General features: G+C 38.1%; 1 protein-coding gene across 2 annotated transcripts in view; it reads right to left on the bottom strand.

The window, feature by feature from the left end:
• DTNBP1 (dystrobrevin binding protein 1) overlaps nucleotides 1-16,017 on the bottom strand; it is a 73,575-nt gene extending 57,558 nt beyond the window's left edge. The window contains exons 1-5 of one of the 2 annotated variants that reach the window (XM_082046121.1): nucleotides 15,865-16,017; nucleotides 12,232-12,282; nucleotides 9,171-9,221; nucleotides 8,280-8,340; nucleotides 4,505-4,637 (exon numbers count right to left, since the gene is read on the bottom strand). In XM_082046121.1, the coding sequence (XP_081902247.1) occupies nucleotides 4,505-4,637; nucleotides 8,280-8,340; nucleotides 9,171-9,221; nucleotides 12,232-12,282; nucleotides 15,865-15,920 (352 nt within the window). In that variant the 5' untranslated portion in view covers nucleotides 15,921-16,017. Of the gene's footprint in view, nucleotides 1-4,504; nucleotides 4,638-8,279; nucleotides 8,341-9,170; nucleotides 9,222-12,231; nucleotides 12,283-15,385; nucleotides 15,613-15,864 lie in introns of those variants that run through there. The other variant, XM_082046122.1, reaches the window with a different exon arrangement.
• Nucleotides 16,018-20,898: the final 4,881 nt, after the last annotated feature.

The raw sequence follows: 20,898 nt of genomic DNA, 5'->3' as shown, positions 1-20,898 counted from the left end.
GTTCCAAGCAAAGCTATATATTTAATCAATGTGAAACTGAAGAGCTGATCAAAAATTTATGGCTTATCCCTATCCACGGATAAATAAGCTCATACTTTAAAAAAAGTATTTAGCAAAAATATGAAATCTAGAAATTCATTTCCAGTTTATAGTCCATAGTGGCACAATGAATGGATATGCCCAGAAAGCCAGAGAATGTTCTAAAGAATACCTGCAAGATCACTACTTCTTTTCCAGCTCCTCCAGAAATCCCACAAGCAACTGGTCAGGCAACAATCACCATCTCACTCCAAAACAGCATTGCTATGAAGGAGGAAAACAATTCCCCCTTTTAACCTGTTAAGGAGGCTGGAAAACATTATTGTACCTTTAGATTACAAATTTTCCTGTACAGTAATATGGCACACTTGGTAAAAAACGTATTTTTTATTGGATAGCTGAAAAAATAACTTGTTCTTTAGGTCACTTCATTCCAATTATATTAGTTTGGCCTGTATTTCTCACACTACGACAGGTATGGCACTATTACAAGTTTTAGTTCTTAGAATTAATTTTTTTAAGTGTGTTAATGTTTGATCAGATGAAACTAGATTTAATTATCTTCCAACAGTGTACACTGTTTTTCTTAGTTTACCAGTTACTCAGGTATTAAAGTATTTATGTAGGACTCAACAATCACAAAAACCAATTTTGTACCTGAAAACATTTTCATTTTAAAGTTTAGCTACTTTAAATTTACCACATTTTTTTTTGTAAGCTGAAACCTAGTTTACCTGTAGATCTGCAGTAGTACAAAAATTATTAGAAAACCTAAATCATAGCTGTATGTCAAAAAATATTATAGTTCTCAATTTTTCCTACAATAACTTAAAATGCAGCTTTCCTGCACTGTCCCAGCCACCAAAAGAACAGAAATCACCAAGGAGTATTAAAGACATTTTTACGGAGATGATTAATTTTCTGACTAAAGGCAAAAAGACAGAAAACAGAGAGGATGGAAACAATTAAATTAAAAAAAAAAAAAACAACTATGTTAGGCAGGGACACAGAGTACTAAAAGCTTAAAATGAGAAATGAAAGAAACATATATGGGAAAATCTCAATTCAGCTGCAACACTTGAAAAAAAATATCTTTACATAATTACAGTTCTACTAGCTCTCAATTTTGTTTTTTTTTTTTAAAGAAAAGACCTTAAACCCAGCTAGTTATCATACCGTCTACATGAAGCTGAAGCATCTTCTTTGCTGAAGCTACATTGCAAGTATACCAGGATATCTTTCCCTCTGTATTCAAGCCACAGACGTTTCCAAGTTTACAACACCAAACTATATGCCTTTTATACATACATCTCTCTGCCTTGTACAACTCTCTCCACTGAAGCATTCTGCCCTAGAGTCTATGAAAGACAAAAACTCTCATTGAACATAGGTATCTTTACATTCAATTATTCAAATTCCCTGATTTTACTTACACCTCCTCAATATTTTCCCTGATTTTCTCAGTAAAAGGTAAATGTTGTCTCATCTCAGACTTTTCTTGCTTTTGTGGTTTTCATTGTAACAGCAGTTTTTAGACAACCAGTCAACCAGTTAGAAAAAATGGTTCCTATTCATAATATTATTTTCTTTAAACATTTTCCCAACTGCAAATCATTCAAATCATTACTTACTTAAAGTAAGTTTTTACAGCTCTCAAAACTTTAAAAAAAAAAAAAAAAAGGAAAAATTGGATTTGGATCAAGGTTTCTGCACACTGATTTGCCAAAATCAAAATGGATATTTGAGCAAAATGCCCCTCCTCAAATCTGAAGCATATTTCACACTAAGACAAGTATGTCAGATATCAGCAAGCAGATATTTTCTACAACATCTCAAATAAAAATTGGCTCAAGTGATGATTCAAATTCTGGACTTTGAAAGGGCAATAAATGCCCTTTTCACTTTCACATGAGAGTAATTTTTTCTTCAAAGTTTTCAACGGTAGCTACAAGACATTGCATAATACGATAAATTTATCAAATGAAGACAGACTTTTTACTCAAAGGGAGGGATGACTGACAATGTGAGTACCCGAGCTAAAGAACTTCATTTATAAAAGTGCTAACGAAAATGTGTCTTGTGATGCACTGCAAAAGCTGAAGAATCTGTATGTGACTCATACCAGTTTTAAGTAGGTCACTTAAAATGCTCATTTCCATTATTTGAAATTTCTTTTATCAAAAGCAGCCAGGTTGCCTACCTACTTTCAAAATGAAAACATTGATAGATTTATTAGAAACATATTGTGTGACAACACAGAACTACTACTTTTCTGAAATGATGAAGATTAGCCAAATTACATCTTGGGTGTACAACTCAGGACACAGTAGTTTATAATTCTATATTCACTTTTTTTTTTTTACAGAATGTTTCACTCATTTAAAATTCACAGACACAGTGGAAAAGTAAAAACATTTACAAAAAGCAGATAGTTCAGAGTTATAAAAACTAAAAACAGTGAAGAGAATGTCACAGTAAATTTCTATTAAATCACTTCCAGAAGTGTAGATACTGAATTTGGTACAAATTAGCCTTTTCACTTCAAATAGACTCTGTAAGACTTATCAGGGCAAAACAAAACAAAAACAACAACAAAAACCACAAACAAAACCAAAACAAAAAAAAACCCCAAAGAAAACATTAAAAACCCAAACTAAACACAGAAAACACGAAACACCACAACCACCTCCAAAAAACTCAGAGTGGTTAGGAGGAACTAATAAAAACTTTTAGGTAAACTACTTGAAATCTGACACCTCAGGTTAAGCTAGAAGATATGGTTCAAATCTCACTACCTTAGCAGTAGACTTCAAAATTCATTAGCTTCCTTAAGCAGACTGGTTAATGCTTACTTAAATCCTGTTTGTGCAATATAAAAAAATTTCAGAGACACTGAGCCTTCTCCAAGTAATTCTACAATCAGGGTGAGATTAATTCTGGTTCATAAAACTATAACATTAGGAATGGGAAGGTAATCCAAATTCATCAGGATTTATAACATTTGCAGCTCTGAACTATGAAGACAATTCCATTTGGTTTTTATTACATTGTTTATCTTTGGTCTACCAGTGGACTGCATCACTTTGTGCATGATGATATTAAAATCAGTATTTTTAAAAAAATCATTATTTGAATTGATTTTTCTTTAGAAAATAATTAAACTTTCCAAAGAGCCAACATTAAATTGTTACAACACATGATAAAGTCTCATTAAACAAGGTGGTATAAGATAATTGTAATAAAAAATGAAATCTATTCCTTGGTTCAGAAAGAAATAGCAAAGTTGTTACAGCCTACCTAATAACAAAAGCCTATTTGTGTATATCCACTGACCACAGAAGAATGAGAAAGTAGCCTTTGAACACAGAAAAGAACCCTCCTTTTCTTCACATCAGATGCCAGCACACAAATCCAGCCCACCTCACAAAAAACAAGAGCTGCAATTACATGAAGAATTCCTGCATACTTCCCAGGTGGTGCAAGAATAGTACAAGCAGAGTCCCTGGGGAACTTAGCTACCAAAATCCATGCACAGGCAGCAGTTTTTCAAACCTTTAATTTGATGGAACTTGAACAGATTTTCATGGAGGCAGCAAGAGGCCTACTGTTGACAGACAAGCTTTCTACTTGTCAAACGCTACATCCCCATTTCAAGTCTCAGGAACACCAGAGCTTTTCAGAGACTATGAGGACAGAATATTTTTTCCTAATTTTGTTTTCAGCAGTGGATCAGCTGTTTCGTATGAAAGGTTTCCAGATGTAGTCCACTAAAGTGTTCCTCTTTTAATCTTGTAAATTAAATCAACAGGCTAACATTTGATAAAGTTATAAACACTGGAATCCATCTAAAACACGAGGCATTTGGTAACCTGAATATATAGCATTGCTAGTTGCACCTATGAAAAAGCTGGGTATCACTTCAGAAGAGCTTAACCCTGTACACTAACTTAAACTATGAAAGCTAGCTTTGGAACCAACAATTACTCTCTTGGAAGTGTCCCAAACCAGGTAAATTTCTGCCCCCACCCAACAAACCATGATTTAAAATGAATTATTATCTAAAATAACGCAGACTCAAGCAAAGAGAAGCAACTACATACGTGGATGTTCACACTACTTACAAATCTTCAGGAATTTAAAAAGACCACAAGAATACCAGTTTTCAGTTGTTCACACCAAGATATGCAGTTGTCACAGGTTCTTCTTTTGTTTGTGGGGTTTTTTGTTTGGTTGGGGTTTTTTTTCCAAATAATAACACATACAAAATTTTGACTGCTGGGAGAGCGACCACTGCTAATTTTGCTCTTTTTAAAAAACCTGTTTGTTTAAGGACTACTGATTTACAATAGAAGGGATGGATTTGGAAAGCAAAATTAAATTCTATAATTGCAAATTTCACAACAGCTGAACTTCAGTCTAATCCTCTGTACTGACTTGAATACTTGTTATATCTGTAAAACCTTACCTAGACTTGCAGTGAGGCATTCCAGATCTGCTAAAAACCCAGGTATTTGTTGGAGCTGATCCTGTAGTTCCACCAGAGTGTTCCTTTTCTTCTCCCAATGTGCAGAAAGCATCACCACTTCACTATCCACCAGCTGAAACAAACAGGTTATTTGATTTACTTAGGAATTTATGTACCTATTTATAAGCATCTTGACTAAGTTTTAGGACTGATGTGCCTGCAAGCATAAGGTGAGTATAGCAACCATATAGCATTGCCACTTGTGTACTTCTCAAGTGAATATACAACATGCTCAAGAAAGCCGCTGTAGTATGAAATATTTCTATCAAAAAGCATTGATCAAAACAAGAAGAAAGTTATTTCTCAATATACTAATCAATTCAGGAAATATTTTATGGATTTTTATTAACTGTAAATAACATGCATCTGGCATTTTCTCAGCAATGTTACACTAGTACACAATAGTAGCATTGCAGTGCTGCAATGTAAGGCTTACTTAGATCAGTAACTTAGTCTAATGCTGCTAGTCATACCAATTTAATCTTATTCAAAATACTCTAGATAATGAAATCAAGGGAATTCCATTTTTTTCAAAGTTGCCTTTATAATGATCCTGTTCTTCTGCTCTTGTGATAAACTTCACCGCACTAATTGCCAGTCTTTATGAACACACTTCTACACTTGTTCAATTTTTGTTGTTTGATTCCTCCTAACTGATTAGACAATGGTATAATGAGAACAGGACACGCTTCTTAAATATTTTATTTACATAGGTCAGATTCTATAAAAATAGCCAGATCAAGAGATCTTAGGTAACAAATGTTTCCCTTATATATGATACTTAAGATGATTCAATTACAGTTTCCCTGCTTTTAGTTCCATTACCCATTCTTCCTCTAGCACACAAACGCAGCCCTTGGCTGTACCTGCATTCAGAATTACTCAGTTTTGGTAGAATTCAGTTGCAGAAACTGAAAGTCTGAGAAACAGGCAAAGGAAGCTGTCAAAGATTTACAATTCTACCCACTTCAGGCAGATTCTTTTAGACGAATGACAAGTTCTCGCACTTCCAAATTCCTCTAGCTACCTGTCCCCGTCAAAAAGTCATCCCGTTTTACCAGACAAGGTTTGAAAACTTATTCCAAAGCCCAGTGAATAATGAAACACTTCAGAAGACCAACATCCTTATTTTAATGAAGTCTATTTTTGAGAATGAGATATGGAATTTATATCAGTTAAACAGTAAAACAAACAAACCCACACCATGAGATGGAGGCGAACACCATAAAAAACATTTCATCCCACAGATAATTGAATACAGCTAAAATTACAATAATCTAAAAGCAGTATTTTTAGGACGATTTTGTAGATGGAAGCAGTAGTTAGCATCTATAACTTAACATGGTAAGACTGCAGATAGTAATTATAGCTGAAAATTTTCACTTTCCTTTCTCTATTCATCATTTATAAGCAACAGAGCAGGAGCAGCTTATCTGCTACTGGCCAGAACCAGAAATAGGATACTGGACAAGTGAACCTTTAGGTCAGATATACTGCAGTCATTCTTATTTTACTGAACGCTGTATTTTCTACTTTTATTAAAAAACAAACAAACAAAAAAGCACAAGCAATACATATTTTTTATTCTCCCAAAAGTAAACATCCAAATTTCATGGAAGATTTCAAAGTGTCTTGGGAAGTTTTTCATTCTAATTTTCCCAAACAGCCATAATACAAGAGATTAAGGTTACACTGGTTTCATACATATGAAACCTCACCTAGTTTTCAGAACTACAATTTTGAAAACAAACTATCGCAAGTATTACAAAATTATAAGCAAGTCATTTCAGGTATCTCCTGAAAAAATTATCATGAGCAGTAAAACACACTAATCTGGCAGAGAGAACTTAATCTCTAATAACTGAAGGTTTTCACTGGAACATGTGGAAAAGGTGGTTCATACTATTAGGCAAGCGAAAGAAGAATATAACATCTTTTTTACCCTAAATATACCTCTTCAAAACACGTGAAGCAGTGAGCTTTTTAGCACTGCAAAAAGACACAGACAAGACAGCTACAGAAACCAGAAGAGTCAGGGACGATGCAAGCGGCCAAAGTGAAGGTGTCAGCCAGGGCAGAGAATGGCACACCTCAGTCCTGTTCTGTGTCCCGGCCACCCGGCTTACCCTGGCTGCCCCTTTGTCTGCCCCTTAAACAGGGCTTGAAATGGAAAGTCTGGCACAGACCAATGCATTGCTAGCACTTACTGCAAGTTTTCTTTCCCTTCATTCCAGAAATAAACCATATGACTTGACACTTTACTTCCAGGCCAAGAAAATTAAACAAAGTTAGGAGAAAGCACAGACATTTCCTGAATCTTTTCATCCAGACAGCCAAATCTTGCTGTTTCCTGCCCACTAGGAGAGGGCAGCAAACACTGTCAGTGCAACAGCCCTCGCCTGATACTAACCACCAACATGCCTGAACCCCAAATATATTCTGTACTCTCCCAGAACCCCACTTTTAAAGAGCTACAGCAATAACATGCAACATCATTTTTGCAGTTGTTCTCATTGTATCACATTATTTAGTGCTTGAATTACATTATTGTTTACACTACCATTTATTGGTAATGTTAAGATGTCTTAAGTAATCTCAAAATAATAATCCTAACTAACTTAAAATCTTTCAAATAATGGCAGAAGAGTGCAAAAACCAACAACTTGAACTTCTGGATATGTCTTATTTTTTACCATCACTTTCTTGATTGCAATTACCTGAACACAGGACAGAAAACAAGCAAGTCCGGGTGTCAGCATATCAGTTGAAAAGTACTTCAAAAGCACTATGCTCTCATGCTTGATGTTTGTTACGGTAATTGAAATATCAGAAAGTAAACAGGATAATGAACTTCACATATTTCTTGTTGGACGATACCTTGTGATCACAGAGAATTTATTATTTTTTACAATATCTATAATTAATACTTTAAGAATATTAATTGTACACTGAGTGCCATCAAATCTGAAAGAGCTGCGAGAAACAAGAGGAACTGGACACTGATCCATTCCATCAGCTGCCTGTCAATCACCCTCTTGAAAGAGTAAAAAACAATGCAACTTCACATTTTTCCCAAGCAGCAATACAGAGCATTACTTTTTCGTTATACTAGTTCTACTGGATCCAGCTGAGATGCAGTTAACCTTCTTCATAGCAGCCCATATGGTGCTACGTCTTGGATTTCTGACCAAAAAAGTGTTGATAACACACCAGTATTTTGGATACTGCTGAACAATGCTTAGATGGTGTCAAGTTGTTCTCTCTTCCCCACTCATCCCTGTTCTCACTGCAGGAAGTAGGCTGGGCAAGAAGTTCAGAGGTGACACAGCTGGAGCAGTTGACCACTGGCCAACGGGATAATTCATATCATGTAACATCATGCTCAACAATAAAAACTAAGAGTTTGGTCTTCCAAGGTAACCAGTGCTCTGAGAGTGGCTGGGCATTGGTCTGCTTGTGGGAGGTTGTGAGTGACTGCTTTTGCACTGCTTGCTTTTCCTCCATCCTTCAACTGTCTTTATCTTGAACCATGAGTTTTCTCATTTTTGTTCTTCCCATTCTCTCCTCTGTCCCACTGGTGGAGGAGTGAACAAGGCTGTGTGGGTGCTTAACTAGTGGTCAGGGTCAATCCAGCACGCTGGTACTAAAAATTTTAGTTTACAATTATTTACACATTTGAAGCTATTTCAAGTGTGACATTGTTATTTCTTCTTACCTCTCCAGCTTTTGCACAATCTTTGGCTCCTTTGTGAAGGGCAGCCCAAGCATCTTCATATCTGAAGAAAGATAAATGATTATTCTTACACTGTTCCCCTTACAAAGAAAGAGGATTTAATTGATAACACTGTGCTTACATTTACAGAGACTAGCAGAAATCACAGTTTAAAATTCTGTACAATTCTTTCTGGCATTGACTGTTCTACCAAGACAAATATACAGTAAGAAATAATTTCTTTCAAAGAAAAACTGATTCATATTTTTTAACCTGCTAGTGTACATTAAGAGGTAAATGGACCCACAGATATTTAGAAGACTACACGTAAAAGCCTTAAGCACTACTTGGAACCCAATTTCAATAAGAAAATGAAAAAAATTGCAATCACACTCCCCCCAACCAAAGAAATAGATTTAAAAAAAATATATAAATATACAAAGGAAATTTATAATAGAGGTAGCTTCTGTTACTCAGAAAAATGTGACTAAATACACATGGAACACTCTTTCTTATCACAGCAATGACAGACACACTGTCTCTATTATAGCAGAATGAAATCATAACAAATATGGAAAAGTTATAAAACATCAAATTAAAACCACAGGCTGGGCCTCAGTGCTGGTCTCCTTCATCCCCGTGCATTAGACCATGAACTAAAGTTGTCTTTCAATTATTGCTTTTCGTCCAGAACTTCTGTTTCATTAACATGACAGCATTAAGGATTGGGCAAGCTTTAAACATATTTATCATTCAGTAGTCACCCCCACTCTAATAAGCGTAGAATATTAAAAAACCTGTTAGCAACACATTGATTTTTCTCTCATTTCCTTAACCTAATAAAGTTATTTCTGAAATTATAGGAAGCAGATGCTAAGAAATGGAAGGTCATACCTGCTAAGTAATTCCAGTCCAGCAGAAAACTCTGGCAAAGACTGAACAGTTCTGTAAGAGAAATTGTAAATATACAAATGTTAATAGAAGACCGTTATAAAAAAATGTGTGCACACACATCTGCATTTGACAGATCTGCTGAGCACAGAAATATGCCCTACTGTTAACTTTCACAAACATTTTGTCAATTCTGGTTTAAAGTGCATTACACAGTGTATCTTACAAGAATACCCCTAAGCTAGGGTTGGGCTTTTTCCCCTTGTTATTTTATGGTAGGCCACTTGTACCTCTTTTTGACTATGTCCATTAAAAACAACTTTTATGAGATAATTTTTTAGTAACAAACATGCAAGGTGAACATTGTTTTAATTTGAAACAGTGGACAGAAACATTCTGAAAATAAGACCACTACATAAGTTCTTTGTCTCTCAATAAAGAAACTGCACTTAATATATTCTACTTTAAAAATAAATATTAAGCTAAAGAACCTTTGCCAGTTTAATGGTCTAATGATCTCCTATTGGATGTATACATTTTCATCAATAACAGCTTGAAATATAAAAGTTAAAGAAAACTAACAATGCAGCACTTTTAAGGATGTATTACATGAAGATCTCAATGTTATGCAAGATTTGCCTCTTGGATGATGACCAGAACAGACTGTTTTGCACTGTCATCCAAACAATTCGAATGGAAAAAACCCAAATACCATAAATGAAATATTTTTTTCCTTAAATCAAGAGGAAAGCAATAGAATCAGTGAGGTGGAAAGGGACCTCAGGTGGTACCTAGTGCAACACCCTGTTCCAAGCAGCAGCTGCTACAAGATCAGTCCAGCTTGCTCAGGGCTTTGTGCAATTGCAAGTTGAAAACCTCTGAGGACAGAAATTTCACAGGTTCTGTGAGAAACTTGTTCCACTGCTTTGCCGTCCTCACAAGGAAAAAGTTTTTCCTCACAGTCTTTTCCTGTCAGAACATCTCATTTCAACTCACGCCTATCACCTTTTGTGTTCCCACCACATATCAATCTCCTTGATAATCTCTTCATAGGTAAAGACAGGCTGCTGTCAGGTCTCTCTAAAGTCATCTCTTCTCCAGGCTGAACAAGCCCCTGTCTCAGTCTCCCCTCAAACACAGAGTTCCAGCCCCAAACATCTTGGTGGCCCTCCACTGAACTTGCTCCAGGTTATCAGTGTCTTTCTCACATTAGAGGCCCAAACTGGAGTAGTTACATGTGGTCTATGGAGTGCTGAGTGCAGGGGATAATCACCTCCCTCCATCCTTCTGCCTGTGGTCCTGTTCATACAGACCAGAAAGCTGTTGGCCTTCCTTGCTGCCAGGCATGTTGCTGCTCACGTTCAGCTTGCTGTGTGCCAAGACCCTCAAAGCTGCTTCCCAGAAAGTCAGTCAACTCCAGCCTGCATTGTTGCAGGGGATACTTTCTCTCCAGGGAAAGACTTCGGATTTGTACTTCTTAAATTTAATGAAGTACCTCTTGGCCCATATGTTCCTTTTATGGGTTGAGTTTCCCAAACTAATCTTCATCTACTGCTGGTCAGTCTCTTCCTTCAACCCTTTCACTAAGCACAGAGAACTGGGAGACCTTGTCTGTCAGGACTGAAGCAATGAAGGCATTGAGTACCTCAAAAGCATCTACATTTGCTGTCACGAAATCATCCACCCTATTCATCAAGAATCCCGTATTTTCTTTGTTCAGCCTTTTATTACCAATGCAGGGCTAGAAGCTTTTTTCCTTGTCCTTACCATCTCTTGTAAATGTCAATTCTCAATGAGTTTTGGCTTTCCTGAGGCTATTACTGCATGGTAAAAAAGTTATAAAGAGGGTATCAATAAATTATCCCTGACACCCTCCAGAACTCTTATTGACTGCAACCTGCTGTGCTGTTCTGTCAGCAGATGTCAAGGAAGTTAAAGGCCCTCACAAGAATGGGAGCTGAATGATAGAGTTGTTAGAGAACACATCACTCACTCCCTGATCCGATGATCAGTAACAAACTCTCATCACAACGCCACTCTTAGCAGCCTCTCCTCCACTCCCCACTCACAACTTCTTAGACATCCTTATAATCAAGCTAAGCTATGCTTGTCCCAGAACTTTATCAGCAAAGCAGAAGTCACACTGGCATTCCCCTATTTGTGATGATCCAACTGGTTCACCCAGTGCTTTTCTCAAAGTAATGGATATTTTACAGTAGACCAGATGAATCAAAATATTACAGACTGGAAATGTACAGAGAAGGCAGCTGCCTAATGTAGTTTTATTCAAATCTTGATCCATTCTTGGTTTAGGTTTTGTGTCTTGCCAATACAACCAGTCTTCTGTTAAAACACCTTTATATCCAAACATCAAGCTCCAGAAACAAATACAGTGTTTTTCAGATGCCTTATTTTTTGTTCAGAGCTTGTTTGAAAACTAATTTGTGTCTGCACTGTGTTTAATAAGAACATGCTTTACACCAAAGCATACCTGAGTTTATTTGAAGAAGCAACATTCACAGACATTAAATAGTCTTTCCCCATAGTTCACACAGGTAGAAGGAATGAACAATACACCAAAATGGAGGTGATAGAAACAACCCAAACCACCACACACAATTCTTAAATCTTCTTGAAACAGATAACTGAAATACTCCATTATACATATATTTTCCACAATAAAAAGGCTCAAATTTACATTCTTGCACTAATAAAACTGAATTACAAATTTAGTGCATGAGATTCAGAGATTGTAAATTACATTTCAGTGTACTGCAACCTGAATCGTGTATAAAGTACTACAATAACATTGAATATTCACATAAAGTGTCATTTATAAATTGATTGATGGCCATAATAAATTATTTAGGCCTATCAATGAAGGTTCTATTAAGCAAACTATTTCCTCAACATTAGGGTTAAGCTTTTCTGTTGTCAGAAGAATACTCTGTAAAATTATATGCAAATGTACTTATAACTTGCTCATATATGTGAGCCACTTTCAAGTTTTTCTTTAACAAGAGCATCCTAGATCAATGCTATACGTTAAGATGTTCAGAAGTACCTCTGCTTGCTTTTTTTTGCTTCTCTTGATTTGTCGCCCAAAGTCTTCAACCTATAAATCAAAACACAAAACCATCAGACATTTCCAACACTAAAACCAGATAACAACTTGTTTGAACATACAATGTGTTAATTCCAGTCTATTACAGTTCAGTTTGTTTCATCTTATTTCACAAATAAATCAAATTTCACTTAGCTTTGTGGAAACTTCATACAAAATTATTTCCGCTGACACTGCTTCTAAATGTTAAGATTTTTCTACAAGGGCATCAAACAATTGTGTATGAAAAGTTTAATGGGAGCTGTATGACCAAGTCATCTAGCTCTCAATATTGCTTCCTCAGCAGACAAGTATTAAAGATCTGTATAGAAATAACCGATAAAATCCTGAAGAACACCCATTACAAGAAGGCACATGTGCCAAGGGAAAATATGACAGTCACATAGAGACATTTGTACCCGCTTGCCATGTCTGCCAACGTAAAGCTCACATGAGCACTACTGCCAACTATCAGCATCTCCAGCAGCATCACCAGTGCCCTGCTACTGAGCATATCTGAGGCTTACTTCACCTACAACTAATTTCAAACCAACTGGTATCTTGCTCCCCAAAAAACTACCACAAACAAACAAACCAACCAGCCAAACCTCCAATCAACACCACCTCCCCACCCACAACTCTTTTCCAGTCTATACTTTTTCAGTCAACCTCTATGTGCTAGTTCAAGTTGGTATGGTAGAGTGAGAAACAAAACCTCTGGCTATTCTCTGACCACCAAGATGATGGATGTCCTCAGTCTCTATGGCTTTTGGAGTCCCAGCTGTCCAGGACAGCAAGGATTAGGAAGAAATGAAGGACACACAGACATGAGCAAGATGAAGATGAGCTATGAGCTCCAAAGGTATCCTCCAGACACAGAGATATGTAATCCGGAGTGATCCAGTGACTGAGAAATACCCCAGTATATATAGTCAGGCTGCTTCTGGGGTGAGCCAAATCATTCCCCCAGTCTTGACAACCACTAATTTCCAGAAACTCTAAGAAGAAACCTCAAAGCTCTACAGTAAACTAAGTGGTTGACAACTTAAGAAAAGACCTGCTAAGACAGGTCTCTACTCCCTGTTAGAGAGCAGTTCATAATAGTCAAGCCAAGTAGCAACAACCACAGCCCACTGAGAAAGAACACCACTTTTGCAGAAGGTTCTGCAGATTGTCTTTTCTGGCATGTTCCCCAGCATGCACCCAAGCCCCTATCAGCAGCACCCCTCTGCATACAGGGACTGAAGGAAATGCTGGGTCACAGCTACCAGTTGTCTCACTAGAACACCTGCCAGACAGTCAGAAGAAAAGGTTAAAGGATTTATCACTCGACTACACAACATTGGCTTCCTATCAGCAGTGTTCTCTACACAAAGTAGATGTAGCATGAGCCACATCACTCAAGCTGGCAGAAGCACACAAATTACTGCCTGAGCACAAACATAACTCACTGTTCTGTTCTGTTTGTTTGTGTTTTCTTGGTGTTTTGTTGTTGGTTGTGTGCTGTTTTGTTTTTTTCTCCTCCTGCAAAAGATTGCTTGCAGGTAAATATGTCAAAATCTGAATATCACACAAAATGCACAGAAGTAGACAGCAGGCATAGTTGAGCAATGGAAACGGGAGCTCATTTCTTTGTACACAAAAATTGCTAATAACCCTAAACTGCTCTTTCTTTAGATCACACAGTCCCAGATTTAATCTTTTTCAGCTGTACATAAACATTCCCTTCTTCCTTTGGGAGTGATATTCTTCACTTAGAAGACCTGAAAAAGCTTCCCCTTTCCAGTGTTTCAAGAAATCCAACTATTCTACTTTGCAAGCATTCATGTGTTGGCCACAACTGACCCAACATCCTTGACACCAGAAATACCTTATTTGGATTTTGACCATTTTGAGCTAAAGTCTTAAGAGCATAAAATGACTTCTATTACCACTTTGTTGAGACTGGGAATGGGGTAATCCAGAACACTATGGCATTGCTGTTGCATTGTCTAGGAAGGGAAAGGGGGAAAACCAGGACAGGTCATGGTCTCGCCTGAATCCACAGGGACACTACAGGAAAAATCCCGATGCTTTCCACAGGCTTAGCTACTATGGCTCCAAGATACAGGTTTCCAAAGGCAACAAAGAATACACTCCAGATAAAAAAAAATAAAGATGGGACACTCCAAGTGCACATTAATGGAGCTGCTAGAACACAAAGATGGAAATGATGACATCAGAGACTGCTCTCACAACAAAACAAAATATTGCAGTACAATGAAGAGGGCAAATTAAGAGACCACATGGAAACATACAGAGTCCACTGCAGCAACAGGGATAGAGAGTTAAGTGACCATTGGATCCAGCATGTTATGACCTTCCTGTTGTCCTCTTTCATCATGTGAAAAACATCTTTTTCAAAATAATGTTGCATTGTACCGAGCCATCAAACCCTGTGAGAAGTTCTAAAAATAACAGCAAAACAGAAAGCCAGCCAGAAACAAAGCAATGCCTTAGTCTGTATTCTTAAGATATTTTAATATTAAATTACTGTTTGCTAAGTTGAGACAGATAACATATAAGCAACTTATCTGGTTGATTGGCAGCTTATTCTATCGGTTTCTGCGGAACATCATATACTGGTGCAAATCAGTCATTATAAAATATTTATTTTAAGTTTCTGGACTACACAGACATCCATCACTATATATAATTATTTACCATAGGGGTATTATAAGTCAGCCTCAATGTTGCCAAAGACCACGCAGTTTTAAAAAGTAATTGATTACAACATGACACTCTCCTGTGGCTCATTACAAACCAACGGGTTTGCAGCAAAGGCATGACCTTGTTCTCCAGTAACACTCATTTGGACCACCTGCTTCTACTAAAAATAGCATTGATACCGGGCCTATTTAAAAACAAAAACCTTGTGAGGCAATGTAGGAAGAATACCCTTCTGTATTTTAATGTAAGCAAGAAGCTGCTCTTTCTCCATATCCTGCACTTCTTCTCCCCAAGCGACAGTAACTAACCTTCTAATGAAAGAAAAGCTTTTCATATGCCTAACAGAGCGCAGCGATGCTCTTTAAGCAATTATGCGAACCCATAAAACCTTGAAAGGTTAAGTTACTTCGTGAAAAACTGAAGTGCGTTAATTGACGCGGTTCGCATCTTCCTGGTGCTCTCGGAACAGCCATTTCATTCCTTCCTTCCTTCCTTCACTCGACCGCAGCTGCTTCCCAAACCCCGAGGCTGCTCTTCCCCTCAAGCCCCAACTGCAGCTGCCAGGGCTCTCCCGCCCGCCATGACCCGCTCCGCCGAGACGGCAAAGGAGCGGGCGGGAGGCGGTAGGTAAGACCCAGGGGCCAGGTTTCCAACCCGTCCCAACATCGAGCGGGAAACCATCACAACCACCGCCGAGCAACCGCGGTGAGAGGGATCCCGCCCCGCACTCTCCTCCTCTTCCTTTCCCTCCCTCCCGCTCGCCAGGCCAGTCCCCGCCCTCCCCCACCCCCCAGTCACCTGCTTCCCCCTCCCCGCCCGGCCGCAAGGGCGCGAGTCCCTCACCCGCTCCCCCCGCCAGCCCCGCGGGCCCGGGGTGCTACCCACCCGGCGCTGAGGTCCTGCTGGACGCTCAGCAGACGCTCCCGCAGCGTCTCCAGCATCGTCCCGGCTTCCCCCGGCTGCGGAGGCCAGCGCCGGGCCGGCGGGGCGGGGCGCGGGGTGGAGCTCAGCCCGCACCTCCCACCTCAGCCTGCGGGGGCGGTGCCAGGCGCGGCGCGAGCATGCGACGGTTAAGGGCCGCCCTCCCTCTTCCGGCGGTGCTTAAGGGCGCAGGTCGCCTCACAGGGTTGCCTCTGAGGTGGACTTTTAGAGGAGAGTTGGGACTCCGTATTATGTGTCCCCGGTGTCCGAGTAGAGCCGGGTAGAAGTGCGCCTGAAGGCCGGGCCGTTTACAAGGGTAGCTGTTCGAGAAGCATTTGGATCGCTGGCGTTGCAGCGTGCGGCTTTTTAAAAACCGCATCAAGCTCCTTGGCAGGTTGGGACCCTCCCCTTAATGGTTTTGACATCAGCGATAATAGTGAAGGAGTGAACTCAGGGTGTTCAATAGATTTTTTTTTTTATTGAACTTTGCAATAAAATCCAAAAGTATCGCAAGCAAAACTACTGGATCCCCCTGGGCCTGCTGTGTTCTTGGAATAAGAGATAGATGACAGCATTTCACAGTTCTTGTGAAGCAGGTAGTTGAACTGTAAGTTTGTGTGGCCCACCACTGTTTTCTTTGGAGACTGCCAACTGTCAGGCTTGTATAGATATTAGTAGTTCTTAAAAAGAAGAATAAAAAGGAACTGTTAGTTGTTACAAATAGTAAATAACGCAGTGAAAAGTTTTAATTAAGCTTTTAGGTTCAAATAAAGCTGTTATGAGTCATTCCAGTGATCTTGAGATGGTTTAAGTGGAATCAGACCTTTTCAGAACAATTGGCTGCTCTTTCTGGATGTCTGTATTTACAATCACAGTAAAAGGAAGACAGTCTTTCACCCCGTGTGTTCTCAGTTAATATTTGAGGAACATGGACCCAGGATTTAGATGAATCTGGGAAATTGTAGATTTCCATTTAATTGAGACTTCCATTTTCAGATAAGGCAGCTGAGGTTTCAAAGCCAAAAGATTTTATTTGTTAACGAATTTGCTTTTGGTTAAAAGTTCCAAAAAATTAAATGGAGAGCACTGAAATAATTTATTACAAGGAGAATGTATGCAGAGGGGGGCTGTTGGGTGTGTCATTCAGTACTGCATATGTATACTCGGAGTGGTTCGCAGTACATTCAATCACCTGGAAAAGTGAGACCATAATCCCATCCATTTTCTGCTTGTCTGCTTTTAGAAGAATGTGGGGCCTGTAGGTTGTTTCTTATGTGGCAGACTGCATATGAAGTTCTGTAAAAGAGCATATAACATTTAGACAGTATTTTTCTCTTGCTTGTCCAACAACAATATCAAGAAGTAGAGACTTTCCACCTCCCTGGATAGATAGCTCTCCAGACTGAAGAGGGGAAGGGCTTGAATCAACAAGTGTTTTTCTGATGTATTCAGAGACATGCATCACAAATGCTGACAAAAGCTGTGCAATCTGGCCTTAGGTAATATATATATTATGAGAATTAAAGTTTTCAGAAAACAAGGGAAAAGTTTTAACCTTTAATTTTCACCTTTCCTTTGAGAAGACATTAATTTATTCTGTGTTACATAATTTCAATTTCATCATGAATGTTTTTGTCAGCAGTAGCTCTAATAATTCACAGTGAGTAAACACTTTTAGACTCCATTGTTTCTTTCATAGTTAAAAAGAAACTATTCAAAGACTGTTGTACAATTTCATTGTCATCTTGATGTAGAATTTGGGAAAAGGAATGTGTTGAGATAGTGCTAACAGTCACAGTAATCCTAGAAATACAGGAGTAGAAGACACTTCTAAAAGCACCTGCTCAAGGGCCTTGATGAATTATAAATAGACTATATAGAGTTTTTTTTAACTGGTTCTTTGGAACTTCAAATGAAGGAGATTCTGCAAGCTCCGTAAATTATCAGCTCACATGTTTATCTTGATCTTCTTGTCATGTCAATATCACACATGCAGTGGGATAGGTGGAGAAAATTAAAAATATGAGAGGAATGGCTTATGGTTAAACCGTAAGCATGGTTAGCAGTCTCTATTTTTTATTTTTGGGTGCAAATTTTTTTTTTTTTTTTTTTAAAGATCTGTTGAATATGATTAAAAGTTGACTAGTGTACATTATAGCTCTTGGTCTCTATACAGTTTATTTTTCTAGCTAGTTCTGTACTGATAAAATACTTAAGTGTTGTTAGAAATAACTTAGATAAAATTTAATTCTAAAGCTTGATTATTACCATTGATTAAGGCTAAAATAAAAGTGTGTATTAAGGTCTGATTCAGCATTTCTTGCAGGAATTCTACTGCATGCTGAAAAGAAAGGCTGATATCTGTCGAAGACTCTTATGTGCCCAAAGCTTCAGGAGGGTCATACGACATAAGGAGAAATTAAATTAGAGCATTACATCATAAGGACTATGTGTCATAGTCTCATTTGTCATGAGGCCTCATTACAATTTCTAGCAGCTTCTAAGGGCTCCCTTTTCCAAATTAACCTTTATAGCTTCCTAATCAGAGTTAATTTGTGCTCTTACCTGTACTAACTCTTGGGGCTTTAGCTATGTAATAAAGTTCTGAAGCTGACACAAAGCTTTTATGTTATATTAATAGAGAGTATCTTTTTATCTCAATAAAGCAAGTTGGTTTTGGTTTTATTTTTTTCTTGTCCTGGAGACTAGCACGAAAAGATATGGATAGTAATCATTGTCAGTTCCAGTGAGAACTGGAAAAATAATTTCTGTCCCACAAGTAAAAATATTTGATTCATACAACAAGAAGTATGGGACCTAATGTTGAGATTAATACAAGTTCAAATACCTATTTTAGATGTTAACTTTTTAATGGACCACCTTTCTGACAGCATGAGATTTGTATTTCTATACTTAATACTTTCTATGGAACATTTGAAGATTGGCTTAATCCAAGCTACTAGTTTGCATGTATGGTACCCTGCACTGAGATAATGATTAAAAAAAATAGAATGGAGTTGGAATTTATGAGCCTGCATAAGTGTGTTGTAAATGAGATTTAACTGGAGCACAAAATAATCAGAGCATTTGTTACTTCGGTTTCACTGTTTCTATGAAAAAAACTTTGGAGGGAGACACATCATAGTCGTAGAGATATGTAATAGTGAAATTCCATGATCCTCATCTACCATTCTCCTTAGATCATATCTGGTGATTGATGAATTGTTACCTTTCTGATTGGCATTGGAATAAATTGGCAGTAGCTCCAGACTACTTCAACTCGTTTTAGCTCTTCCCAGCATAGTTGAATTTGCTCTATTTCTGACATTAGCTAAAAGACCACAAAACAGGATTTTCTTCTATCAAAAAATAACTAATAGGAAGGATACTTCAGAAATTAGGACTTTATTTAGAACTATATAATTTGGATTCTCTCAGTATCTTGAAACTTCAGTACAATTAAATTCTGCAAAGTTAATATGACAGCTTCCTGAAAGAAAGCAAGGATCATAACTCCAGCTACTGAATGTATTAAAGTTCATGTAGAGTTTGCTGATTTTGATAAAAGAACAAAATATATAGTGTATTAGCCAGTTCCACTAGAGGGCACAGCTGTGTATAGAAAAAGCAAAATAGAAGTATGCTAGTGTCCATTTCCTTGGAAGTGCATGCATCTTAAATGAGCAAAATATTACTGATAATGTACTGATAAGTCCAATTCATGATTTATTTCATCTCAGGACACCTTAAAAACTGGTATTTGACATAGTCACAGTGTTGCTTTCCTAAGCTCCTTTCTCCTGGTTAAGCAGGTTGGGAACATCTGTGTTACAGTTTCTCTGATATTTTTATGGACAGTGCAGACCGTCATCAGAAAAAAAAGCAGAAACGAGTCTCATGTCCTGCCTCCTATCAGAATACTAGGTTACACTGTTCCCAATGACTCTTACCTTGTCACTGCTGCTGAAATGATCTGAGGGGATGCACTGGTAACAACTGATTTCAAAAGAAGCAACACTGTTGTGCCTTTGGGAAGATGATCCCATGTTCTTACAGGCAGCGACTGCCTGTGTCAGGCAAGTTTAGCCTATTAATTAGGAGACATACTTGCGTAGACTGCATAGCTTGTATAACTAATCTTGACCCTGTTGTCAAGGAAATTAAAAAGATGTATTAAGTATGAATGGATGCTGTACTATAGTATTTGGAGTAGTATTAAGTAGTTATGTTGTGTCTGCATCTGCTGGTTTTTTTTTTTTGGTTTTGTGTGTAATTTTACTAGAGTAGGCATTGTATCATATGATAAGATGTTCCCCCAGGCTATAAAGCATAACTGGTTTGTTTGAGGAAAAAGTCATGTGTTTTCCTTGTCATTGCAGTGCCAGAAAATGCTGGTGTGACAGTAGCTACGCTTACGGGGAGGATGTGTGGGGGACAGAAGTTTAGCAAAGCCTCAGCCTTTTAGAGGTGTTCCAGGAGGGACCCCCTTTCTATTGCTGTGTGCTTTGTCAGCACTAGGAGGCTCTGCTGGTGTCTCTGTGCTGGTGTGAGTGAAGCAACAGAAATGCTGTTTGCAGAGAAGGGACTGCAAAAATGCTAAGAAAACTGCTGCAAGTGGATGGGATGTGTCATGAAGCACAAGGGGGTTTTAGTTGAATAAAATACACATTTCCCCAGTGCTTACTGCTCTATTTAAGTTTGTCTGTATTACTTTCAATTTTCTATTAGCATGACCAATTTCTGCTCCCCTGGATGTCAGAAGCATTGTTTGAGGGACGTGGAATGAGGCCCAGAGTGAGATTCTTGAAGGACAGGCATACTATGTGTCAGTTTTATTGATCAGAGGCAATTAGCTCAGCCAGACCCAATTAGGACACAGTTTTAGTTTTATACACACAGACATTAATCGCTCATTATCCAAGTGAACTCTAAAGGGAATTACAACAGACTAACAGAATAAAATGGCTGTCTCTTTGCTGTTAATGGAGAAGTTTTCTA

The sequence above is a fragment of the Streptopelia decaocto genome (assembly GCF_964273445.1).
Source record: "Streptopelia decaocto genome assembly, chromosome: 2".
NCBI lineage: Eukaryota > Metazoa > Chordata > Aves > Columbiformes > Columbidae > Streptopelia > Streptopelia decaocto.
Note: the sequence above shows the minus strand (reverse complement) of the source record. Positions and strands in the feature narration are given on the sequence as shown.